General features: G+C 35.5%; 1 protein-coding gene across 24 annotated transcripts in view; it reads right to left on the bottom strand.

Annotated features, from left to right (window-relative positions):
• ZMYM2 (zinc finger MYM-type containing 2) overlaps window positions 1–21,085 on the bottom strand; it is a 94,439-nt gene that overhangs the window by 16,384 nt on the left and 56,970 nt on the right. For 22 of the 24 annotated variants that reach the window (XM_023621357.2, XM_023621358.2, XM_070239430.1 and 19 more), the window contains 7 exons: window positions 20,658–20,774; window positions 18,339–18,489; window positions 15,813–15,985; window positions 8,482–8,647; window positions 7,789–7,823; window positions 986–1,115; window positions 147–262 (listed from right to left, as the gene is read on the bottom strand). In XM_023621357.2, coding sequence (XP_023477125.2) covers window positions 147–262; window positions 986–1,115; window positions 7,789–7,823; window positions 8,482–8,647; window positions 15,813–15,985; window positions 18,339–18,489; window positions 20,658–20,774 — 888 coding nt within the window. Of the gene's footprint in view, window positions 1–146; window positions 263–985; window positions 1,116–7,788; window positions 7,824–8,481; window positions 8,648–15,812; window positions 15,986–16,863; window positions 16,949–18,338; window positions 18,490–20,657; window positions 20,775–21,085 lie in introns of those variants that run through there. The other 2 variants (XM_070239435.1, XM_070239436.1) reach the window with 1 other exon arrangement.

Raw genomic sequence — 21,085 nt, 5'->3', positions numbered from 1 at the left:
TCCAAACCTAAGCTAATTGTTGAAGAAAGGCAAAGACTCAATCCTCTGTTTCACGAGCTTCACCCAGGGAGTAACTTAAACAACACTGTTCTCCCATATACGCCTGACGAATCTCAAAATGAAAAAGAACTTAACAGCTGACTTACGGGAACAGGAACCGTAGTAGGCACAGGAATATTCTGGCTGTACATGTGCATGGGCACTGGGATGTACACAGGCACAGGGATAGGCACCGGGACGTATTCTGTCTTCCAATTATCATCTAAAAATACAAAGCGTGTTCACGGAGAAACGGTAACTAGCACTTCAATATAGCTGCTCAATATTAAAATAATTTGGTAACAAAGAAAAGTAAGTGCCTCAGTGCCCATTTTAAAGAAATTCCCAGTTTTCACAAAATTAGGTAACTTAACAAAATTTAATGCAGTAGCTGTTCTAAGTTATAGAGAGCACAAATAGAATTAAGGCCCTTTTTTTTTAAGAGAAAGAAAATATCCTTTAAAAACTTTATATAGTTTCAGTCACCTTACCAGATTCCCCTCACAACTCCCACAAAAACGTTTATTTCATCAAACAATTAGAATACAGCTAACATCTAAATTTGATGAAAACACATATTTTAACTATTTCATCTCGTTCTGACAAGGAAAGAGAATTATCATCATTACAGACCACACATAAGGTGATTTTCTCAAGAGAATACTGTAACTTCACTGGGTCTTAGCCTCAAGGAAATTTTTGATACAACATTTTTTCACTTGTAACGTAATTTGTTTTCTAGCCTTTTACCAGAGGGTGATTTTCACTGATGATTTTAAATGATATGCTGTATTCTCTAGGCAACATATAAAATTGGATAAGCAAAATCAAAAGAAAATGAGAAAGTGGACCAAACAAATCTATTCTGTAGCTATTACTTGAGAAGAGCACGAGTTTCTTAGCTGAGGTGTAGGGGAAGCATGTAAGTCAAATGTTCCTAAGTTACCTGTCTGACAAGATTTGGTCTGCATGTGAGGTTTACAGTAAGTAGCTTTTGTCATGGTTAAAGGTTTGCAAAGAACTGCTTTGTTCTTCATCTCTTTGTTAGGTGTTGGAGAAGGAGGTGGCGCTGAACCCTATAGAGAAGCAAAGAGAAACATTTTATTTTTGCCTCTAATTTTTATTACTTCCTGGAGTTAATGAAATACCGGTTTCTAGGTCCTGCAGAGGGAATACACAAAAGTGGAAGAGTACAGGGGCCAGCCGTGTGGCACAGTGGTTAAGTTCACGCGCTCTGCTTCAGCAGCCCAGGGTCCATGGGTTTGGATCCCAGGTGGGGACCTAGCACCACTCATCAAGCCACGCTGTGGTGGCATTCCATACACAAAATAAAGGAGGACTGGCACAGATGTTAGCTCAGGGACAATCTTCCTCACCAAAAACAAAACAAAACAAAAAGTGGAAGAGTATAAACAAATTATGTTGTTATTACTATGTTTACCATAGTCTTAATGTGGAAGGATCAATAGGAATCTATCCCACTACTGGCAAAGCAGCAGTAATCAATCATTTTACAGATTTGTGTAACCTTAAAGGATACCATCAGCATATTTTTAAAAGACATAAAAAGACAATTCTGACTTTTAAGTAAAAAAGGTGGTTAACCTGAATTTTGAAAATAATAAGGCTCTTTTAAAGGTATTTGAGAAAAAGAAAGTTCCTACAGGTCTGATGGCTATCTGGTACTTTAGCTCCCTCTACTGGATAAACAGCTTATACATAGTACTGAATTTGAAAAGAGAAAAATGATGAAAAGAATTACCACAAATATTACCAAACTTTAAGTTGGGTGTTTCCTGTGTCCCAGCAATTGCAATTTTAGAAACTTATCCTATAGATAGTCTTTCAGATGTTTTCACCATATTCACCATAGCATTATTTGCAAATGAAAAAAACAAACAAAACACACACACACAAATAAAATCTAAAATAAGCTGAAGACCTGTCCATAAGGAATTAAAGATAAAGTGCTCTCCATACCACCTATTGATGTGGGAAAAATGGTACAGAATACTAATACAGTCAATTCTCATAATCTGGGCTAGTTAAGTTCTCCACAATTGCCATGAACAGTCGCCATGAAGAAGTGGTGAATACCACACCATTGCTCCAGAAAGAAATAGAGGGTTAGGTTCCTGAGAGCTTCTGGTCACATTTTCATCAACAGATCAATACATAACCTTGCTTCTGTTGAAACACACTTTATTTACTATGTATTTCTTACAAATAATTATATGCAGTATTTCTTTAAAATATATTATGATTACAGCATTTGTGTAATGTTCTCTACTATACTGTAATTATTGACTTTCACTCAGACATGTACACTCACACGCAGATACAGTATACACATAGTGTACAGTACTCATACGCATTACTGTGAACACATTGTATATTGTATAGTGATACAAATAAAGTCCTAAAAAAAACCCCAAAATTAAGCATTTAAAGTTTTATAAAAAACATTTAACATCTTACTATTGGTGGAGCTGCAGGATGTACGATGGGGCAGTGCACTGTGCAGTTAAACCTCTCAACCTTGGCATGCCCCAAGACAAGCAAGGGAGAGCTTGATGGAACTTATTCTGCAGAAGAGGAAGACGTCGATGATGGTGGCATGGTGACACCTGGCAGTTCTACCTCAGGAATTTGGCTCTTGCAACTTTTTGAAAGTGTCAGTGATTCTTGCTCCCATACTGGCTTCAAAAATTAAGTCAGCCTTGTCTGCTTGGCTTTTCGCCTCAAATCTTTTAAGCATCTTGATGTAAGGCACAAACATAGTGGTGCTTAAATTTGAGGCTTTGCTCAAGCATAGGGTTACATTCTTCCATGTTACTGACAATTATTCCAAGGCAGAATTCCATTCCGTTATTTTAGCTGCTGTTAGAGGGACAATTTTTGGAAGTCTCAGGCTGGCTTTCATCACCAAATCTGATACCTTGTTTTGCCATCCTGTCCAGGTCTTCTTTAGTGGGCTCTAACTGCCTTTTCCACCAAAATTTCATCCACGTCTTCTTCCTTCATGTCCCCAAAGCCCTCTCTACTTATTTGCATGCAATAGGCATTATGTTTTTAACAGTGTTCTTTTTACTTTCTGTAACACCTTCAGACTTCAAAGTTTTTCATACAATCTGGTGAAACATTTTCCTGACAGTCATCCACATTAGCCTGCTTGATGCTGTCCTAAGCTGTGCCAACCGAAGCAATACTGCTGCACACAGTGACTGACTTCCGGTGGGCTATCGTGGTGGTGTCCCTGTTGGTGCTGAGAGCCTCCCAAGCTCCCTCCTGAAGCAGGCCTTGACAGCTTTAACTACGCCCTGACCAAAGGTTCGATGAGAGACAGTGTTTGAGGGCATAAAAAGAACTACAGTGAGATGGGCATTTTTGAGTTCTCCACGGCAATGGATATTATACAACAATAAATCCCTGAAGGCAAGGTTTTCATTCTATAGATAGTGTTCAGCATCTAGGATGAAGCAGTTGTGCACCCAATCCCAGAATATTTGAGACCAGATTCATGCCTTTTTGTCCCACCTCTAACGTATTGGCATACGTTTCAGTTTTTTCGCTTTAATTGCTTGTGGATTTTGGGATCTGCTCACCATAAGGGGTTTGCACTTAAAGTTCCCCCTGTCATCGGCACACAACAGCAAGGATGCAGGGTCTCTGAACGACTGAAAGTCAGGGGCTTTGGATATCACTTGTATTATATAGGGTCATTTGCAAAAGATTTTATAAAAAAACAGGTCAGTCTCACCAGCACTGAAAACCTGCTTGTCCATATAATCCTCTTCCTGAAAAAACACTTAGCAGGTATTCTTCCACAGCATCCTGATCTGCAGAACCCACCTCTCCTGCAAGTTTAACATTTTTCACACCATATCGCCTTAAAATGCATGAGCCAGCCAACACTAAGCAAGAAAGGTTTAACATTTTCCTCATCTTGGGTAACGTGCTGTGAGCAGAAAGGCTCAAAATAATGCTGTTCACTATGCTTTTTTAAAAATCAGTCATAAATTCAAGAGTCCACAAATTTGGTTACTATTCTATCTTTTCCATAGTTTCACCATGCACTATAGATTTTACTTTAGCACTGGGAGTTGCCTCATCTACAGATTGGCAAATTTTTTATTCTTTTTTCTGGATGTACCATATTGCTGATTCATGAACACCATCTCACAGCCAACTCAATGAAGCTCACTTAACACACTTATTTCCTTCGCAAAGCACATAGCGGCCTCCTTGTGCTTAGAAACACAAGAGAGAACTTCAGTACTACACTTGGAGAAACCTTTTAAATAGCAAAATCATCAACAAAAAGCACAAAAAAATATGGCACTAATTAGACTGAAAGGGACACTTGCTTACAGTATGAGCTGAGAAAAGACGGTAAAGCCTTGCCTTGTTCGGCCTTGGCAGGAAGATGTGCCTCAGGCAACTCATTTTTCATCGCTCTGCACATGCCTATAAATGCCTTCGAAAAGTGCCATGAGTATTGATTTAGGGGTTACAAATAAATTTTAGACAGTAGGAAAACTCACAAATACAAATAATGCGGATTGACTGTACTAAAATAAAGCACTTACTATTTAAAGTTTGTGTGCATTTAAAGGTCTGGAAGGATATACATAAAAACAAACCTGTTTATGGTGGATATCTTATGAGTTACAAATAAACACATACGGCCAAAGGGGTTGGTGCTAGTGAGAGCTTATTCTAGATTCATCAGGATTTCAAACGGTATAATTAATCAAGCTGTAAGAGACAGTCATGAACAAGGAGCTAGGGAACTTGGTTCCCTACACTATTGCTGTGTAACGTCAAGCAAGTCCCTCAATCTCTTATGCCTCAATTCCTCAGTTGTAAAATGGGAATAATTTAAGTTATTGAGGATCTATTACATAACAAGCACCGGGTAAATTGGGTCTGAACTGGGAAATACTCTAGAATCCCCACTAAAGAACAAAGTTTCTAAAATCATAGATGTTCTAGACTACTGATGTTTCACCTCCTGTCATTCTGCCAATATTACCTTAGGTCAATTGAACTACAACAGCTGGTGGAAACCCACACTTGATAATGCTTCCCACTTCTCTGACAGGCAACAGGCGGAGTCTATACCTATTACAATGAATACTGAATAAGGACTCAAAATAATAAAAATTATGATAGCAAAAGCCATCATCTGTTGAGTATTTGCTATACACCAGGGACATGTGCTAGAAACAATGTTTGTATGCCCCTAAAATTCATGTTGAAAGCTAATCCCCAATGTGATGGCCTTCGGAAGTGTGACCTTTAGGTAGTGATAAGGGCATGAGAGCAGAGCCTTCATAAATGAGATTAATGTTCTCATCAAAGGAAATCCAGAGAGGTCCCTCACCCTTTCCACCATGTGAGAACACAGCGAAAAGATGGCCATCTATGAACTGGGAAGCAGGCCCTCAGCAACACCACATCTGCTGGCACCTTGAATTTAAGACTTTCCAGACTTCGGAACCGTGAGAAATAATACGTTGTTAATAAGCCACCTCATCTATGGCCTTCTGTTATAGTAGCTCAAGTAGACTAGGACACTATGTAAAGCACCAGAGTTACCTAACTCACAAAATGAGTGATTTAATCCTCATAACACCACAAGAGGTAGGTCTTTTTATCACTCCCATTTTACAGATGAGGAAACTGAGGCTCAGAAGTTACACAACCTGATAAAGGTGACAGAACTAAAACTACGAGTAGATTCATCTCATTATGTTCTTAACTATTACACATACTGTCTTGATGAGTTCTGGAATATAACAGCTACCATGTGTTTAGTACTTACTATGTGATAACCCTGAGGTAGGTACTATCTTCATCCTCATTTTACAAATAAGGAAATTTACAGAAAGAACAATGAAGCAATTTTCCCAAAATTATACAGCTAAGCCCTCATCTTTTGAAGTTTATTGGGGGTGGGGGTGGTAATTAAAAGATTCCAAAGTCTTTAAAAAGAAGAGATGGGAGAGGACTTTGTAAGACAAAAAGCAGCAGCTGCAGTGGCACACTGGCTTGTCCTTCCCTACTAATAATGCTCCCTCCTTCCCTCTGTCATATAATATGGTTCAAGTGCTGTGAGAGAAGAAAAGAGTTTAATATTGTGCTGGTAGAAGGAGTTTCTTGAAGACTTGGTCAAAAGCCTTGAAACAATGTTGAGGAGTTGCCTTTTGGCTGCACCAAGATAACAAAACAGGGAGTCATCATGTTTATATTCCTCAGTATGGATAAAAGTGCCTAGTATTAAAATGAGATGATTCAACTGAATACTTTTATGTATTTCTGAATTATCTAACTTAAAAATACATTTCCAGGGCTGGCCCAGCAGCAAAACGGTTAAGTTCACGCGCTCCAGTTCGGCAGCCCAGAGTTCGCAGGTTCGGATCCCAGATGCGGACCTAGCACTGCTTGGTAAGCCATGCTGTGGTAGAATCTCACATAAAGTAGAGGAAGACTGGCACAGATGTTTGCTCAGTGACAACCTTCCTCAAGCAAAAAGAGGAAGACTGGCAACAGATGTTAGCTCAGGGCCAATCTTCCTCACAACAAACAAAAAAAAAACCATTTTCACAACGCATGACACATAGGGGAGGAAAGCAAAGGAAAAAGCCTCTTACTTTTCTAGGATTTTAACTATTAACATTAAAAACAAAAACTGAATGGAATAATACAAAAACACCAACCTTTCATCCATAGCAGTGGCTCTAAACAGTGGTTAAATATTAAAATCACCTGAAGTCACCTGAAGAACATTTCAAACATACAGGATTTCTGAGTTTGGGCCCAGACACTGAAAACTCCCCAGGTGATTCTAATGTGTAGCCAGAGCTAAGAATCACTGATTTATTCTTTCTTATCAGCCCAGAGACTTATTGTAATGCCCATAAATGGTTACTGTAGACCTCCCCTTGGATGAGGATGCCAGAAATACCAGTATCCCCACACTGGTGAATATTGCTAGACTTAGCACACAGAGGGCAGGCTCACTGCTCTTCCAAGGGCGCCAAAACAGTGCTTGTTCTCTTTCTTTATTACACACAAACGGCCACTTTCAACCTACAACAGTCTTAAAATGCTAACATAAAAGCAGAATTTGATGCATTGGGGCCGGCCTGGTGGCATAGTGGTTGGGTTCACGCGTTCCACTTCAGTGGCCGGGGGTTCGCTGGTTCAGATCCTGGGCATGGACCTGCACACAACTCATCAGGCCATGCTGTGGCAGCATCCCACACAGAAGAACTAGAAGGACTTACAACTAGGATATACAGCTATGTACTGGGACTTTGGGGAGAAAAAAAAAAAAAAGAATTTGATGTATTACACCAAAAGAAAGGAAAAGACTAAAGAAAAAAGAACAAAGAAAAAACCCATGACACACTATGGAAGTATTTCTCAAATTTAAAAAGTTACAAATCCTAGCCCCCATCAGAGATCTTCAGATCCCTATTTGAGAAATAAATACATATCTGGTCCAGCCTAACCTTTCACCCTCATTTCCCATGATTCTACCAGAGGCCCACTTCAAGCCTGGCCCTAATGAATAGTTTTGCCAAATATACACGCCCTTTGTACATTATTACTCCTCCTTTTCATCCCTAAACAGAGGAAAGTAAAAAGTCTTTTATTATGATCAGATTTAATTGGACTAATTATTTTTTTATGCCACATTATAAAAACCAATATTTAGCACTTTACTTAAGCAATACTTACTGTCATTTTGGTTCGGGACGTCTGACAACCCTGATCTAAAAATATAAACAAATTTAAAATAAGACAAATATCACTTTCTTCAGAATTTTCTAAATCTGTATTTCTCATTAAGTTTTACTGATCTTTAAAACAGTTACTGAAGAAAATATTTTAAGCTATTTTAAGTAAACAGTATCAAATTTGAGAGCTGAAATATATAGCTAAGTAAGTGGAATTAATTCTTTTCCCATTTTGTCCCCTCAGAAAGTATACACTGCTTTGGGCGCAATATTATGCTCTTAAATTTAACTCTTAAATACGTCACAACTTCTAAAGGGTTTTTGTCATTCCTCCCAACCTACCCCCAAGCACATATAATTTTCTAAAACTGGTTTTCATTTAAATTTAAAGATGATACAGGATACGTAATGAACTTTTTAAAATTTTTGTTATAACTCTGTTTAGGTTCTCTCCACTCCAACTGGACTCTATTCCTTCAATTAGCATTAAGTTTTTACAAGAGAATAAAATAAAAAGAAATATACCTATAGAAACATCATACAGGGCACTCCCACCCAAAGAAACTATAGAACTTGCTAGTAAACTATCTCCAAAATCACCTATTCATTATCATTACTTTGAATTCAGTTCAGATCTAAGAAACCAAAGACTACTGTATAGATTTTTCAACTTACTATTTAAATTATTACATACCATAATGTAAGTTTTCAGGTCCTTTCTGAGTTGTCATGTTGGGCTCATTTTGCTGACAGTAGAAACGTAATAAGCAATGTTGATCACAGAAATGTTTCATTTCCCCACGCCACTGCACTCTCTCTTTAAGAGTTCCTTGAGATTTACAACAGTCACACCTTGCAGCCTTAATAAAAGGAAGGGATCAGACATTTTGAATTAGAAGGTTTAAAAAGTCAGACATGCATTTTCAGATTTCTAAGTTTATCAGTGATTATTGCCAAATGTGATAAAACAATGTCTGACAAAGAAAAAATAAAATTACAATATAAATCATAAACATACAGTAAAATCCACAATAAAAGCAAAAAAGAAAGGTAGCAATTTACCTAATTGTCAAATTTCTTTTCTGTACTTACCAGAAGTCAAGACCAGCATTACAAAGATAGGATAACCAAAAAGTGAACATTGGTAGACCAAACTGGTATTTTAATATTTTGAGGGCCATAATGATATACTGGTAGAAGTCTCCTACAATCATATCACATTGAAAATCTCTGAATGATGAACAGATCTCCCAGGTTCAACTGATAGTTTATAGCAAATCAGTTTAAAGAAGTTGTGCAGGACCCGAATAATTCTGAAGCAAGCTCTTATGATGAGAAAATCACGGATGTTAACCAAGTATTTTTGTTTCTCAACAGTTTAATATAACAAATCTGAAGAGCTTTAATAAATACACTAACTTTAATAACAAGAACTTCCAGTTCATGTTTTAAAACACTCAATGTTTAATTAATTAAAAAACAATTATATTTTAAGACAACAAATTTGATCTACGTCTAGGAAAACAAAATCAGCCCTAACTGGTCTACCAATATGCAAAATAAAACCAACTAAAATTCATACATAAAAAGTTATACTTTATGATGATGAAATCAATAATCTAGGGACAAATTTATATGTTTCAGGATCCCATTTTCCCTAGATTTTGCCCATTTTCACTAATTCTTAACATCTTAATGAGTGAACCAAAAGATATAAATGATTAATTTCAAATATAGTTCTTTTGATAACTACGTTTCTGATTTAGAGTAGAAATAAATTACTATAATTTTTTAAGTTACACTTTGGTTTAACTAACAACTTAGAACTTTTGATAAAGCAATAAATATTAAGTATTTTGTAGTTCATAATTAATCATGGCTGTACCTTTTCCTCATTACTCTAAATAATCTAAAGTTTATACTGTGGGTTTTGAAATCTCTCACTTATGTCTCAACAGGAGTTCAATGAATAAATACTATGTCAAAGTTCCTAGTCAGGAATATTAACAAGTGATTGTGTTGGTAAACAGGTCTTATATAACAAACATACCCCAAGGTTAGAACACAGGCTCTTTTTTTTCTCCAGGTCAGGTATTTCTCCTGCTGAATAAATGTTAAATGAATGAAGATTTGTAGTATAAATTATGACTATTAAGTGATGCCAATATCACATCTCTTCTCCAAAAAACTGTGAGTTCAAATCTTATATTGCTGGTAATATTACGTGGTAATCTCAATAATGTTAACACTTAATATCAACCAGGTCATATTTTACTCAATAATGAAAAAGGTCGCTATGTAAAATTTTCACCAGTCAAAATCTGTTCTTTAAAATAACCACTGAAGCATTCCAGGTTTCAACTTTTTTTTCCCCTTTTTATACCTCATGCTCACTGAGCCTAAACAGTGCAAGAACAGAGCAAAACTGAAGCTGTGACCCAACTACCTCATTCAGTGAGAATCTGAAAAATAAAAGCCCAGCATGTATATCTACTCTCTATAATCCTCACGACACAACTAGAAACTAAGGTCCAAATAGGTTACCTGACTTATCTAAGGCCAAATATTAAAAATGCAAAGACAGGACTCAAAGCAGACAGTCCAAGTCAAACTTGGACTTTATTTAGTACATCAGGTTACAAAGACAATGGAAAGACACAGTGAATTAATATAACTAGAGAATACAAATCCTAATAGCAGTAAATGTTGCAAGAAGTTTCTCAATGTGACATCTAAAACCCAAACTAGGGCTGGCCCAGTGGCAGAGAGGTTAAGTGCATGCACTCTGCTTAGGCGGCCCAGGGTTCACAGGTTCAGATCCCAAGCACAGACCTACACACTACTTATCAAGCCACGCTGTGATGGTGTTCCACATCCAAAATAGAGGAACAGTGGCACACATGTTACCTCAGTGACAATATTCCTCACCATAACAAATTAATAAAACCCAAATCAATTTCTATAAAGAATATTCAAATCACTACATGGACTAGGCTGACTCTAAGTATATGTATATCACATACATCTCTTGTTCAAAAAATTGTGAGCTTGAATCTTATATTGGTGGTAATCTTCTGTGGTGACTTCAATAATATTAGCACTTAATATCAACCAAGTCATATTTTATTCAACAATGAAAAAGTCCCTATGTAAAATTTACACATTTAAACAATAATTTAGAAGGCCAAGGGCATAAAACCAAGCACATTCCACCCAAAGAATTGGCACAATGAAATCAGTTCATTATTTTGTAATCAAAGACATTTAGATTTTGTAGTAATAATACTTTTCCTTTCTTCCAGGAGATTCAAAATAATTTAGATGATTTCTCTCTATCCAAAAAAAAAGGGGGAGCAAGATTAATGCCAATTTGCAAATAGGAACAAAAATATGTATATACTTTTTCAGGATGAAAGGATAATAATAGAACTCAATATTAATTCCAAGTTTAATGCCATAACCAAAATTTCAGAGGTTTGTGAATCGCTTTTTTTTATTGTTTTTTCTTTTACAGCCACTAATGCAAACTCCTGGTAAAGTGCCTGGAACGGATAATTTGAAAACATCATTAATGACCATCATTCCTTACCAACACCACTCCCAACCACAAAAGAGAACTCTTAGGAAAGGTTAATATTTCTACAGCATAAGAACTGAAGTGTGACTTAAGTCTCTGGTTTAAAAGGTTTTCCTGCCACTGTGGAAAATTGGGGAATTGTATGTTATTTTGAAGAAAAAAAAGTCAGTGATTCAAACAAATCTAAATAATAGGCAGACACTAAACTCTTAATTCAAAAACCTTAATCCAACCTCTCAGCTAATACAGGAATCTCTTTTTCAATAATTGACAAAAGGTCATTCAGCCTGTACTGACATAGTCCTTTAAATTATTAGACAGTTTCAACTTCTGTTTTTTGTTGATACACACACACACACACACACACACACACACACGCAAAAACCCCCTTGTAACTTTCCCATCCACTTGTTCCCCATTTCACCAATCAGATCTAATTTTGCAAGGGGGAACCACGAACATACATGAATTAGCAGATTTTTAGTCATTTTAAAAAGGCATTCTTTATAATGTCCCAATGTCTGAGTATAACAGAGTGATTCATTATAAAAAAAAAAAAAAAAAAAAGGAATGCAGTGATAAAAGAGTAGGTGATTGGGTACTATGCATAGTATTTAAGTGATAGGAATTCTTCAGTTACCAAAAAAGCACATTTAAAGCAAGAATGTTAGATATTATCTTTCTGAAATTAATTTCAAAAGCAAATAATTTGGGGCTGGCCCCATGGCAAGTGGTTAAGTTCGAGGGCTCCACTTCGGTGGCCCAGGGTTTGGCTGGTTCTGATCCTGGGCACGGACGTGGCACTGCTCATCAGGCCATGCTGAGACGGTGTCCCACACAGCAGAATCAGAAGGACCCACAACTAGAATATATAACTATGTACTGGGGGGCTTTGGGGAGAATAAGAAAAAAAATAATAAAAATGAGGAAAAAACAATTTTTCTTAAAAGAAAAATCAATATTTCTAGCAATTTACAGACAAAAAAAAGAAAAAAATGTAAAGGACCAATAATATTTTTCATTCAGCTATCCTTTAATAACTAAGACTTACTAAAACATTAAGTATTCATTTGATTAAAGCCCGTAAGTCATACTGTTTAGACTATTACAGGGCACTTGCATTAAATAATTTAATACTGCTACCATTCACTACTGGTTTCTAAACAAATCAAAACCTGTGTTCAAAAACTGTAATCTGAAGCAGTAAGTTTAAGAAAAGCTTATTAGTTGTAGTAAGAAGTATTAGTACTGTGAGGTACTAGTACTTTCTCGGGAAACAGTGGGTCTTTTGAATTATCTTCGCTATATATGAAACACCTAGCTATTATTGCATTACAATACTAAATCCTTTTTCTCCAAAAATTTTACACTTACAGAAATCAAAAGAACTGTCCTCCCACCTGGTTTCACATTATGCCTGGAAACATTTACTTTGAGAAAAAGTAAAATCTACTTCCTTCTAAAGAGTTATCTGGGAGAAGAAAAACAAAATTTTATTCTCAGAATTTTTAAAGTTGCATGTTTTCAACAGATTTTATATCCCAACTTAGAAGAGACAGTATTTAATAATTCTCTATTTTAAATCCAAAGCAAACCATTATATTAAACCATTACACAGGGGCTGGCCCCGTGGCCGAGTGGTTAAGTGCGCGCGCTCGGCTTCGGCAGTCCAGGGTTTCACTGGTTCAGATCCTGGGCGAGGACATGGCACTGCTCATCAGGCCATGCTGAGCCAGCGTTCCACATGCCACAACTAGAAGGACCCACAACTAAAAACATACAACTATGTACCAGGGGACTTTGGGGAGAAAAAGGAAAAATAAAATCTTTATCAAGGGAAAAAAAAACCATTTCATAGAAAACACGGATCATTCAAAACATCTTGCCAAGTAAAAGAAACATAAGCAGTAATTTCAAAAGTATAATACTAAATATTTAAATTAAATTTACATAAATAAAAAAGTATGTATACCCTAGGTAGTCTCTTAGATTGAAGCACAGAGAAGAGAAGGTAAAAACACCTGGGTTCTCCTCCATGTAGGGAGCAAAGCTCATGACTAAAGGTGAAGTAACATTGGAATTGGCTAGCTGTTGTTTTTAGTTTCCTTGATGAGGCACTTTTTTTCTTGCCCTAATAAAAACTGGATTGACTAGTAAGGGACATTTTTTTATAAAATAAAATCTAAAACTCTGTATTCTTAAATTTAAAAAGTGGAAGGGGAAAGAAGGTCAAAAAACTATAATTTGGTTGGAACTCAATTTACCACATTTTCAAGATGATGCTAGCAGTGAATAGAAGGGACTCATGAGAGGTATAAGAAATTACAGTTTGATTCAAGTAGAAAGCACAAAGTTATTCTTTGATTATAAGATTGGCTGCCTCCACAAAGAGGCCAATGATGAATCAGGAGAATCAACTCTTTTCTTCATTTTGAAGACTGTACTCCTATTGATTGCATAAAAAAATCATCGTTGTTACTTGCTTTACAAATTCCTACCATGTGACGAAAATTTTCTTACCTTTATTCCTCAGATTAGTATAGTATGTAATAATGCTACTGTGTATATTACACAAAGATTTGTTGGGTTTAAAATAAGACAAGGAATAATAATCAACATGTGTTTAATGCATAGAATACTGACATTAAACATAAACATAATTATAACTGGTTATTTAATATATTCTTATATATTCTGAAATAAACTGCACCTCATTGAAATTTCATCATTGGACACTGCATGAATAGAAACATCAGATACAATTATCCTTTAAGATAAATAGCAAAATGGAACAAAAGGCAACATCTAGAGTAATGTGGTCTTTCGACAAAGAACACTTCTTTCCTTCCCAAAAAAGAAACCAAAAGATTTCTCTATTTTAATTATAATATAAAAGAAAGCAGAAACATTAAAAAAAAAAAAAAAAAGCCAAACAGAGAAATATGTTCCACGTGCTATGAACAAACAAAAAGCAAAATCTTCCAAGAAAGACTATTTCAAAAAATTAAAGTTTTAGGTTCACAATTACACAATTAGGCAGGAATCTGTATAGTAAAATAATTACAGGGAAACGGTCATTATCACAGGGTAAGAACTTCTGTCTCAAACAATAAAATAAATCATGAAGAGGGTAAAAGATAATAACAAAATGAATTTTCACATTTGTAGCCACTAAATAACAACTGTTTCTAGATTTATCCAAGACAAATTTCCAAAAATAAAACCACCTAAATAGTGGAGAAGGTGTATTTGTGTGTGCTAAACTAAAACGGAATATTTAAAGTCATTAAAGTAACATTTTCTGAGTGATTTCTCAAAACTGCCGTCTATAAAAGAACAAGACATTGGTTTAGACTAAAAGGAATCCATAGAGGGTATTAGCGTATTTGTCCTGTGTGTTTCTAAAATTTGAACCTTAATTCTAAGGCTCAAATTAGTTAGAAGCAACAGTAAAACTCAAAAGTCCACCAAAACTCTTAGCCACAAAACAACCTCTGACAATTTGGAAAGTATCTTTCTTCTTTTTTCAAAAAAAACAAGTTAACGTGCGGAACTGTAGATATTCAAGAACTACACCAAGAATTCCTGGAATTCTCCTAAGTACATAGTACCATTAACACTAATCACTTTCATTAAGTGAACTAAATATTCTACATATTTCAACCATTTTACTGTTTGTTTATTTAGCAGTATTTCAGTTTTGAAGTTATGATGACATCTGTATTCACATGCTTTAGAACTGCATCCATAATAAAGCTTTAGGATTGAGATGGTTTTCCACGTTTTGGACAGAGGAACTAAGAACTTTTTCTTGGGTAGTATCTGACTAAGCAAAGCCCAAATTTACAATCATTTTCTTATCTAGAAAGAAACCAACACAATGAACCAGAAGGTTCATTTATCTTAACTCTTTTACAAGTAGATTTTAATAATACACAGACACACACGCGCGCTTATCTACAGTTTCAAATTAAATGTTTTTGGTCTGTATTTATCCATATCGTGTCGTTTCAGTTTGAAACTCTCAAAAGATCCACCATGAAAAAGACAAAAAGAACAAGTGTTTAAAAATATATCCTAAGTATCCAAAACAATTACCTGCTAATGTTTAACACTGATAAAGTAGTCATCAAAAATATTTCTATTTAGTGAAATAAAGACAACAAATTTTAGAGAAATAATTCATTTTGTTAAACAACACTGCTGAAAATACAGATGCATCCTAATTTGGGGTAATATCTGAGATATAAAACAAGTAAAAATACTACAAGTTATAAAGAACAAATTGAAATGACAAGAATTTTAATGAATTGTATAATCTGGGCTAGGCCTAATGTGTGTACATTTTTAAAATAAATAACCTACTGTATTCGTAATGGTAGTAACTACTACATTTTTTTAAAGACTCGTTCAAGTAGCTGCTATAATAAAAATTTTGAGTCACTTGCCTTGTAGTACCAATCCTGAAATTTTTTACAGCAGTCTTCACTACAGAAATCTCTCACGACACCATCAAGTTCTTTAGTTGCTCCCTTCTTACACAGTTGAGAGCAATAGTTACAAGTAACACATCTCAATCCTAAACGTCTTGCAAAATCTTGTTTGTACAATAGTTTGCAGCCTGAAAAATACAAGTTTTTAATATTAAAATAAAAAACACTTTTTGAGGTGAGAAAGAGCTTATAGGTCAAATAGATCACTAGCTCTAGAAAGCATCTATAAATTCACATATAAAGTCCTTTCTCTCCTGATCAAAACTGTGAAATCTACTGTGATCAACACCAATGTGTAAAAATTGGAACAGAACATGGGATACTATACTAGATACCACGTGGGTTCAAATAATCAATGCTCTAAGACATTCAAATCTAGTAATGTCTCAGAACTGTGCTCTATTTAAAAATAACCTTGCTTAAGTATCATAGAGTAAACACACCACAAATAGGCATTTTAGAGAAATGTAGACTGTTGATAAGCATGAAGTAAACAAAGATGTATTCAGCTAAGCAGGCATTTAGCTGAATTTTTCTAGCCTTACCTGTCTCTGTCACCCTACATGGACCTTCAGGGAAGTAAAACTGGTTTATTGACTTGTCCAGAGAAAACGCTTTGTTATTCTATTCCTTTAATAAAATATTTCTTTTACCTACTACATAAATGCATTATTTTAAATGTTTTTACATATCAATCTTATTTATTCCCTATAGACTCTATACAAATTACATAACCTTCCATACTTTTACTCATGCTGTGTCACATACAAATGACCTTCCATTCACGTCTCTACTGAAATTCTACCCATCCTTTAATAAGGAACTCAAATTACACCTCCTCCACAATCTCTGCCCTCATCAACTTAATTTTAAATGATCTTTCCTATCTGTGAACTCAAATTGCAACTGTTTTCTATATAATTTATTTGGTAAGTCTTTATGTAATGTCTTATGACTTCTTCTCTTTTACCCTGAACTACATTTAAAAACATTTTTAATATTTTACCTTTATTAGCTTTCTCTTTCTAACTAGATTTTGATAGCAGTACCGGGTATTATATGTTTTATTTCTGACAGCTTCCAGCAGAGAACTAGGTGCAGTTAGAGAAAGCACAAAATACATTATTAAACAGGAAAAAGACACACATCCTTTTTAACCTTTTATTGCCCATTTAAAGTTATAAGTCCTTCCAACTGAAAATTATGTTCTTAAATGTCAATTATCTATGTGCTGCTACTTGTCTATTCATTTTAGTAAAATCCATGTAACCCAAATGGTACAGATCATTGATATGTATGTTAGCCATCAACACCAATACGTTCAGACTTATGAATCACCAGGAGTGTCACTGCACAAAAATTCAGGCGTAAAGAGTTAAATCAATGCAGAATCAATCTTTTCAAGGAAACGTTATGTCATTTTTCATTATAGCAGTGATGTTAACAGTAAACATGGTTACTTTTCATTCCAGGTGAAATGTACCAATTAAACCTATGCGATGCCTTGCTTTATAAGCAGTACCCTCTTACATATATAACCTTATATGTGAAATGTATGATATATAAACAGAGGCAGTCGTTGAAAGGACTGATACTCTTGATATGCTGTCATTCCCTATTGCGGGCACTTAGGTTTTTCCAACCTTTTTCTTGCCCCTAACTAGCAGTAGAAATCCATTAAAAAAGGAGATCTAGGGGGAAAAAAACCCCAAAACTAACTGGAAAACCATAGATGAGGATAGCAGATAGGAAAGCTGGGAGTTCAGTGCCTGGGGCCAATAAAAAGAAAGAAAGAAAGAAAAGAAAGTGAAAGCCAGCTTAGACCAAGAATGTGATATTTGGGGAAAAGTAATAATAACAAGAGCCCAAAGCCCATACCTACAACCCTGGCTTCCTATCTGTGGAGAATTAGAATGAGAACTGGAGTTCATTTCTATAATTTGCTGCCTGACACCAGAGCAGCACAAGTATAAATGAGAGGAAAGAGAATTCTTGAATGTACTACTACAAAAGCCAGTGTCAACACTTAGTCCCTGTAAGTATTTACTTATTATGTAAGCAGTGATGCCACATGTGATTTTCTTTCTGGTATATTGAAAACCTTTGTAGGCTAGGCAGTAAGCTGGGCAAGAAAATGGATCCAATGGAATACAATTCTAATCCACTTGGAAAATCAACTTTCAGATCACAATTTATAAGTTTAGAAATGATGTGGTATGATAATGCTCTTATTTCATCCTCAAAACTTCCTTGTAATGGAAAAATAGGTTACCAAATTTTTAGAGATAAAACACCATGAGGTCCAGAGGTCTACAAATATATATAAAATAACAAAACAAGTCTGTAACAAAGTGAACTCAATTTTTTGTTCAGGTATGCTAAATTGTAAAGCTACTCTAGACATATGTAGTTATATATTTTGGCAAAAAATTAACATTAAATATTAATAAAAGTTATGAACAACAGTGTATATACACTTGCCTTCACTACAGAAAGGTCTCTTAACGCCAGAGAAATTTACTGTTTCATGAAGAGTCTTCTCCTCTTGACAGTATTCGCAATATGTAACTATGCAATGCAACTTCTTATAGTCATCTGAACAAGTTTTGCTGCAGAATTGATGCACTTTGTTCTAAATGCACAATGGGAACCTTGGTAAGTATATGACAACCACCTCAAGAACAAGTTTAAGAAATAAACAAGCCACGTTTACGAAAACAAAGTTAAATCATTTAGCTACTTAATGTTATAATCTTTAGGGATACATTTCCTATAGGCCACAGACACCTGGTGTAACTAATTCACTGCTACAGTTAGAGACAGCTCCACAAAATTCAATACCATTAACTACCCTAAAATTACTTGTGAAAAACTACCACTAAACAAGATGGGAGTCTGGTGTTGCTAACAACTGTAAAAATAGGAAGAAAACAATGGAAGATACAACATGGGTATGCTACAAAAAGATGAGAATTATGATATTAATAATGTCTTCAAAAAGAAATATTCTTTCTTGAATGTAGTCAAGTAGGTTCAATCACATTCCTATCACTGCTTAATAGTAACAGACCAATTAGGGGTCAAGTATTCGATTTGGGGCCATCACACAGTGTGCTGCTAAGCTTAAGACGGAGTTGGTTCCCTTGAATAGAGCAAGGTTAGTAATTATTTAGTTATTTCTCCTGGCCCCAAACCCACAATAGCCAGAGCTATTTTTCAGATATCCAGCCAAACAGGAACAAGTTAACACTTTCAGGGTGGCAGCTTTCCCCCTCCATTATGACGGAGGATGTAGACTAGGTCTAAATCATCTACCCAACACTTAGCAAAAATACGTGAAGACAGAGATAAGAAAGGTGAAAGAATCTAGGAAGGAACTCAAGCAGTAAGGCAATCATCATGGAAAGCTGCCCCATCATGGACCTATACCTTCTAAGAGGAAAACAGCAACAAAGAAACCACAACTGCCAACCATGGAATGAGAAGCAGGAGGCCCTTAAATTTTCAATCCCCTGGGGAACAGGTTCAACTATCATTCAGTCTGAAGTGTTTCTTAACTCCTTCCAACACTTAAACTCCCTGTAAATAAAAGCAACACACCAACGAGACTACAAAAGTGGAGTAGGGCTAACATGGAGATGGCCGAAAGGACCTCACTTTCATCTAGTTATTATCAAAATTCAGTTTATGTGGGATCTTCCTTTCCTACATGATATACTTCTATGTCCTAGCTTATGGGTTTCTTTCCTCATTCCCCCATTCTCTCTTATTGGGCCTTCAACATTCTTCCTGCCATGATTTAAAGAGGGTATTAGTCACTAAAAATCATCACTAGGTGCCAAAGACACTCTCAAAGAATAATTGGTTTAAATTATTGAGACAGCACCAAACAAAAATAACAAACTAAAAAAATTTCTAGGGACTAAAGTGTTAAAATAATGAAATTTCAATTTCCAAAGTACTTTAGAAATTGTGTAGTTCACTTCTGGGTATCACCTTTCACCTAACACTCAGATACTGAGTGACTTGCTAACAGCCACTAATAAGTTTTGGCTCAACAGCAGTCTGTTGTTAGTACTCCCTCTTGTATACCATTTTATTATATACTCTATGCCCTCGAAAAAGATGAAATAAAGAGTGGCCAAAGATGAACATTGCTCAAGAAAGAAACGTTCAACCAGGGCCACTTTGTCCATCCATCCATTATTGCCCGCTCATAGAAACAAAAATTAATGATCAGAGTTTTCAAAAAGATATGGCAAAGTAAATTGATAAACTAGTGAAGGCAAGAGTGAGGAGAAAAAAATAAATTTACATTAGGGTTCTTTCATTAAAACATAATTATAAAATGTTACATGACAACTTGGTAGATGACTAACAAATTCTAATTTTTACAGGTAGTAGGCAATACAAGATATAGTTAACAGACAATACTTATAAGGATGGGGGAAAATGTGAAAAATATTGTACAGATACTCCAGATACATAGCTAAACAAAGTGACATTCTTTACACTATTATGAACCCTACTATGAACACATAATAGTATTCACTGTTATGAACACTATTATGAACTATATATTCACTATATAGTGAATAGGACTTCAATAATTTTTTGTTTGACCTAAAAAGAAACAGATCCTTTGTTGGTGCCACATAAAGTAAATAATCCAATCATCACAAAACTAAAAAAGACTAATCCTTATCCACTAAGAAATAGATTCTCAAATGGAAATGCACAGTAATTTTACTAGACTTTTATTTTAGCACTAGATAATATACATAACAAAATATGACTTGCCTCCCATTCCAGGATTTCTGGCTTTGAACAAAAGGAATTTTTGCAATAGTTGCACTTCAACTGAATATCACTTGGGGCTACGAACTGGCCATTTGGAGAAGACTGCATACTTAGAGCCTAAAATAAAGAACAAAACATACCTTGTTCGATATGGATTTTAGAATTTTTTTTTTTTAAAGATTTTATTTTTTTCCTTTTTCTCCCCAAAGCCCCCCAGTACATAGTTGTATATTCATTCTTTGTTGTGGGTCCTTCTAGTTGTGGCATGTGGGATGCTGCCTCAGCGTGGTTTGATGAGCAGTGCCATGTCCACGCCCAGGATTCGAACCAACGAAACACTGTGCCGCCTGCAGCGGAGTGCGCGAACTTAACCACTCGGCCACGGGGCCAGCCCCCGGATTTTAGAATTTTTATTTGTGACTATTGTC

Source organism: Equus caballus, chromosome 17 (assembly GCF_041296265.1).
Source record: "Equus caballus isolate H_3958 breed thoroughbred chromosome 17, TB-T2T, whole genome shotgun sequence".
Lineage (NCBI taxonomy): Eukaryota > Metazoa > Chordata > Mammalia > Perissodactyla > Equidae > Equus > Equus caballus.
The sequence above is the reverse complement of the archived record's forward strand: the minus strand, read 5'-3'. Positions and strand labels throughout refer to the sequence as shown.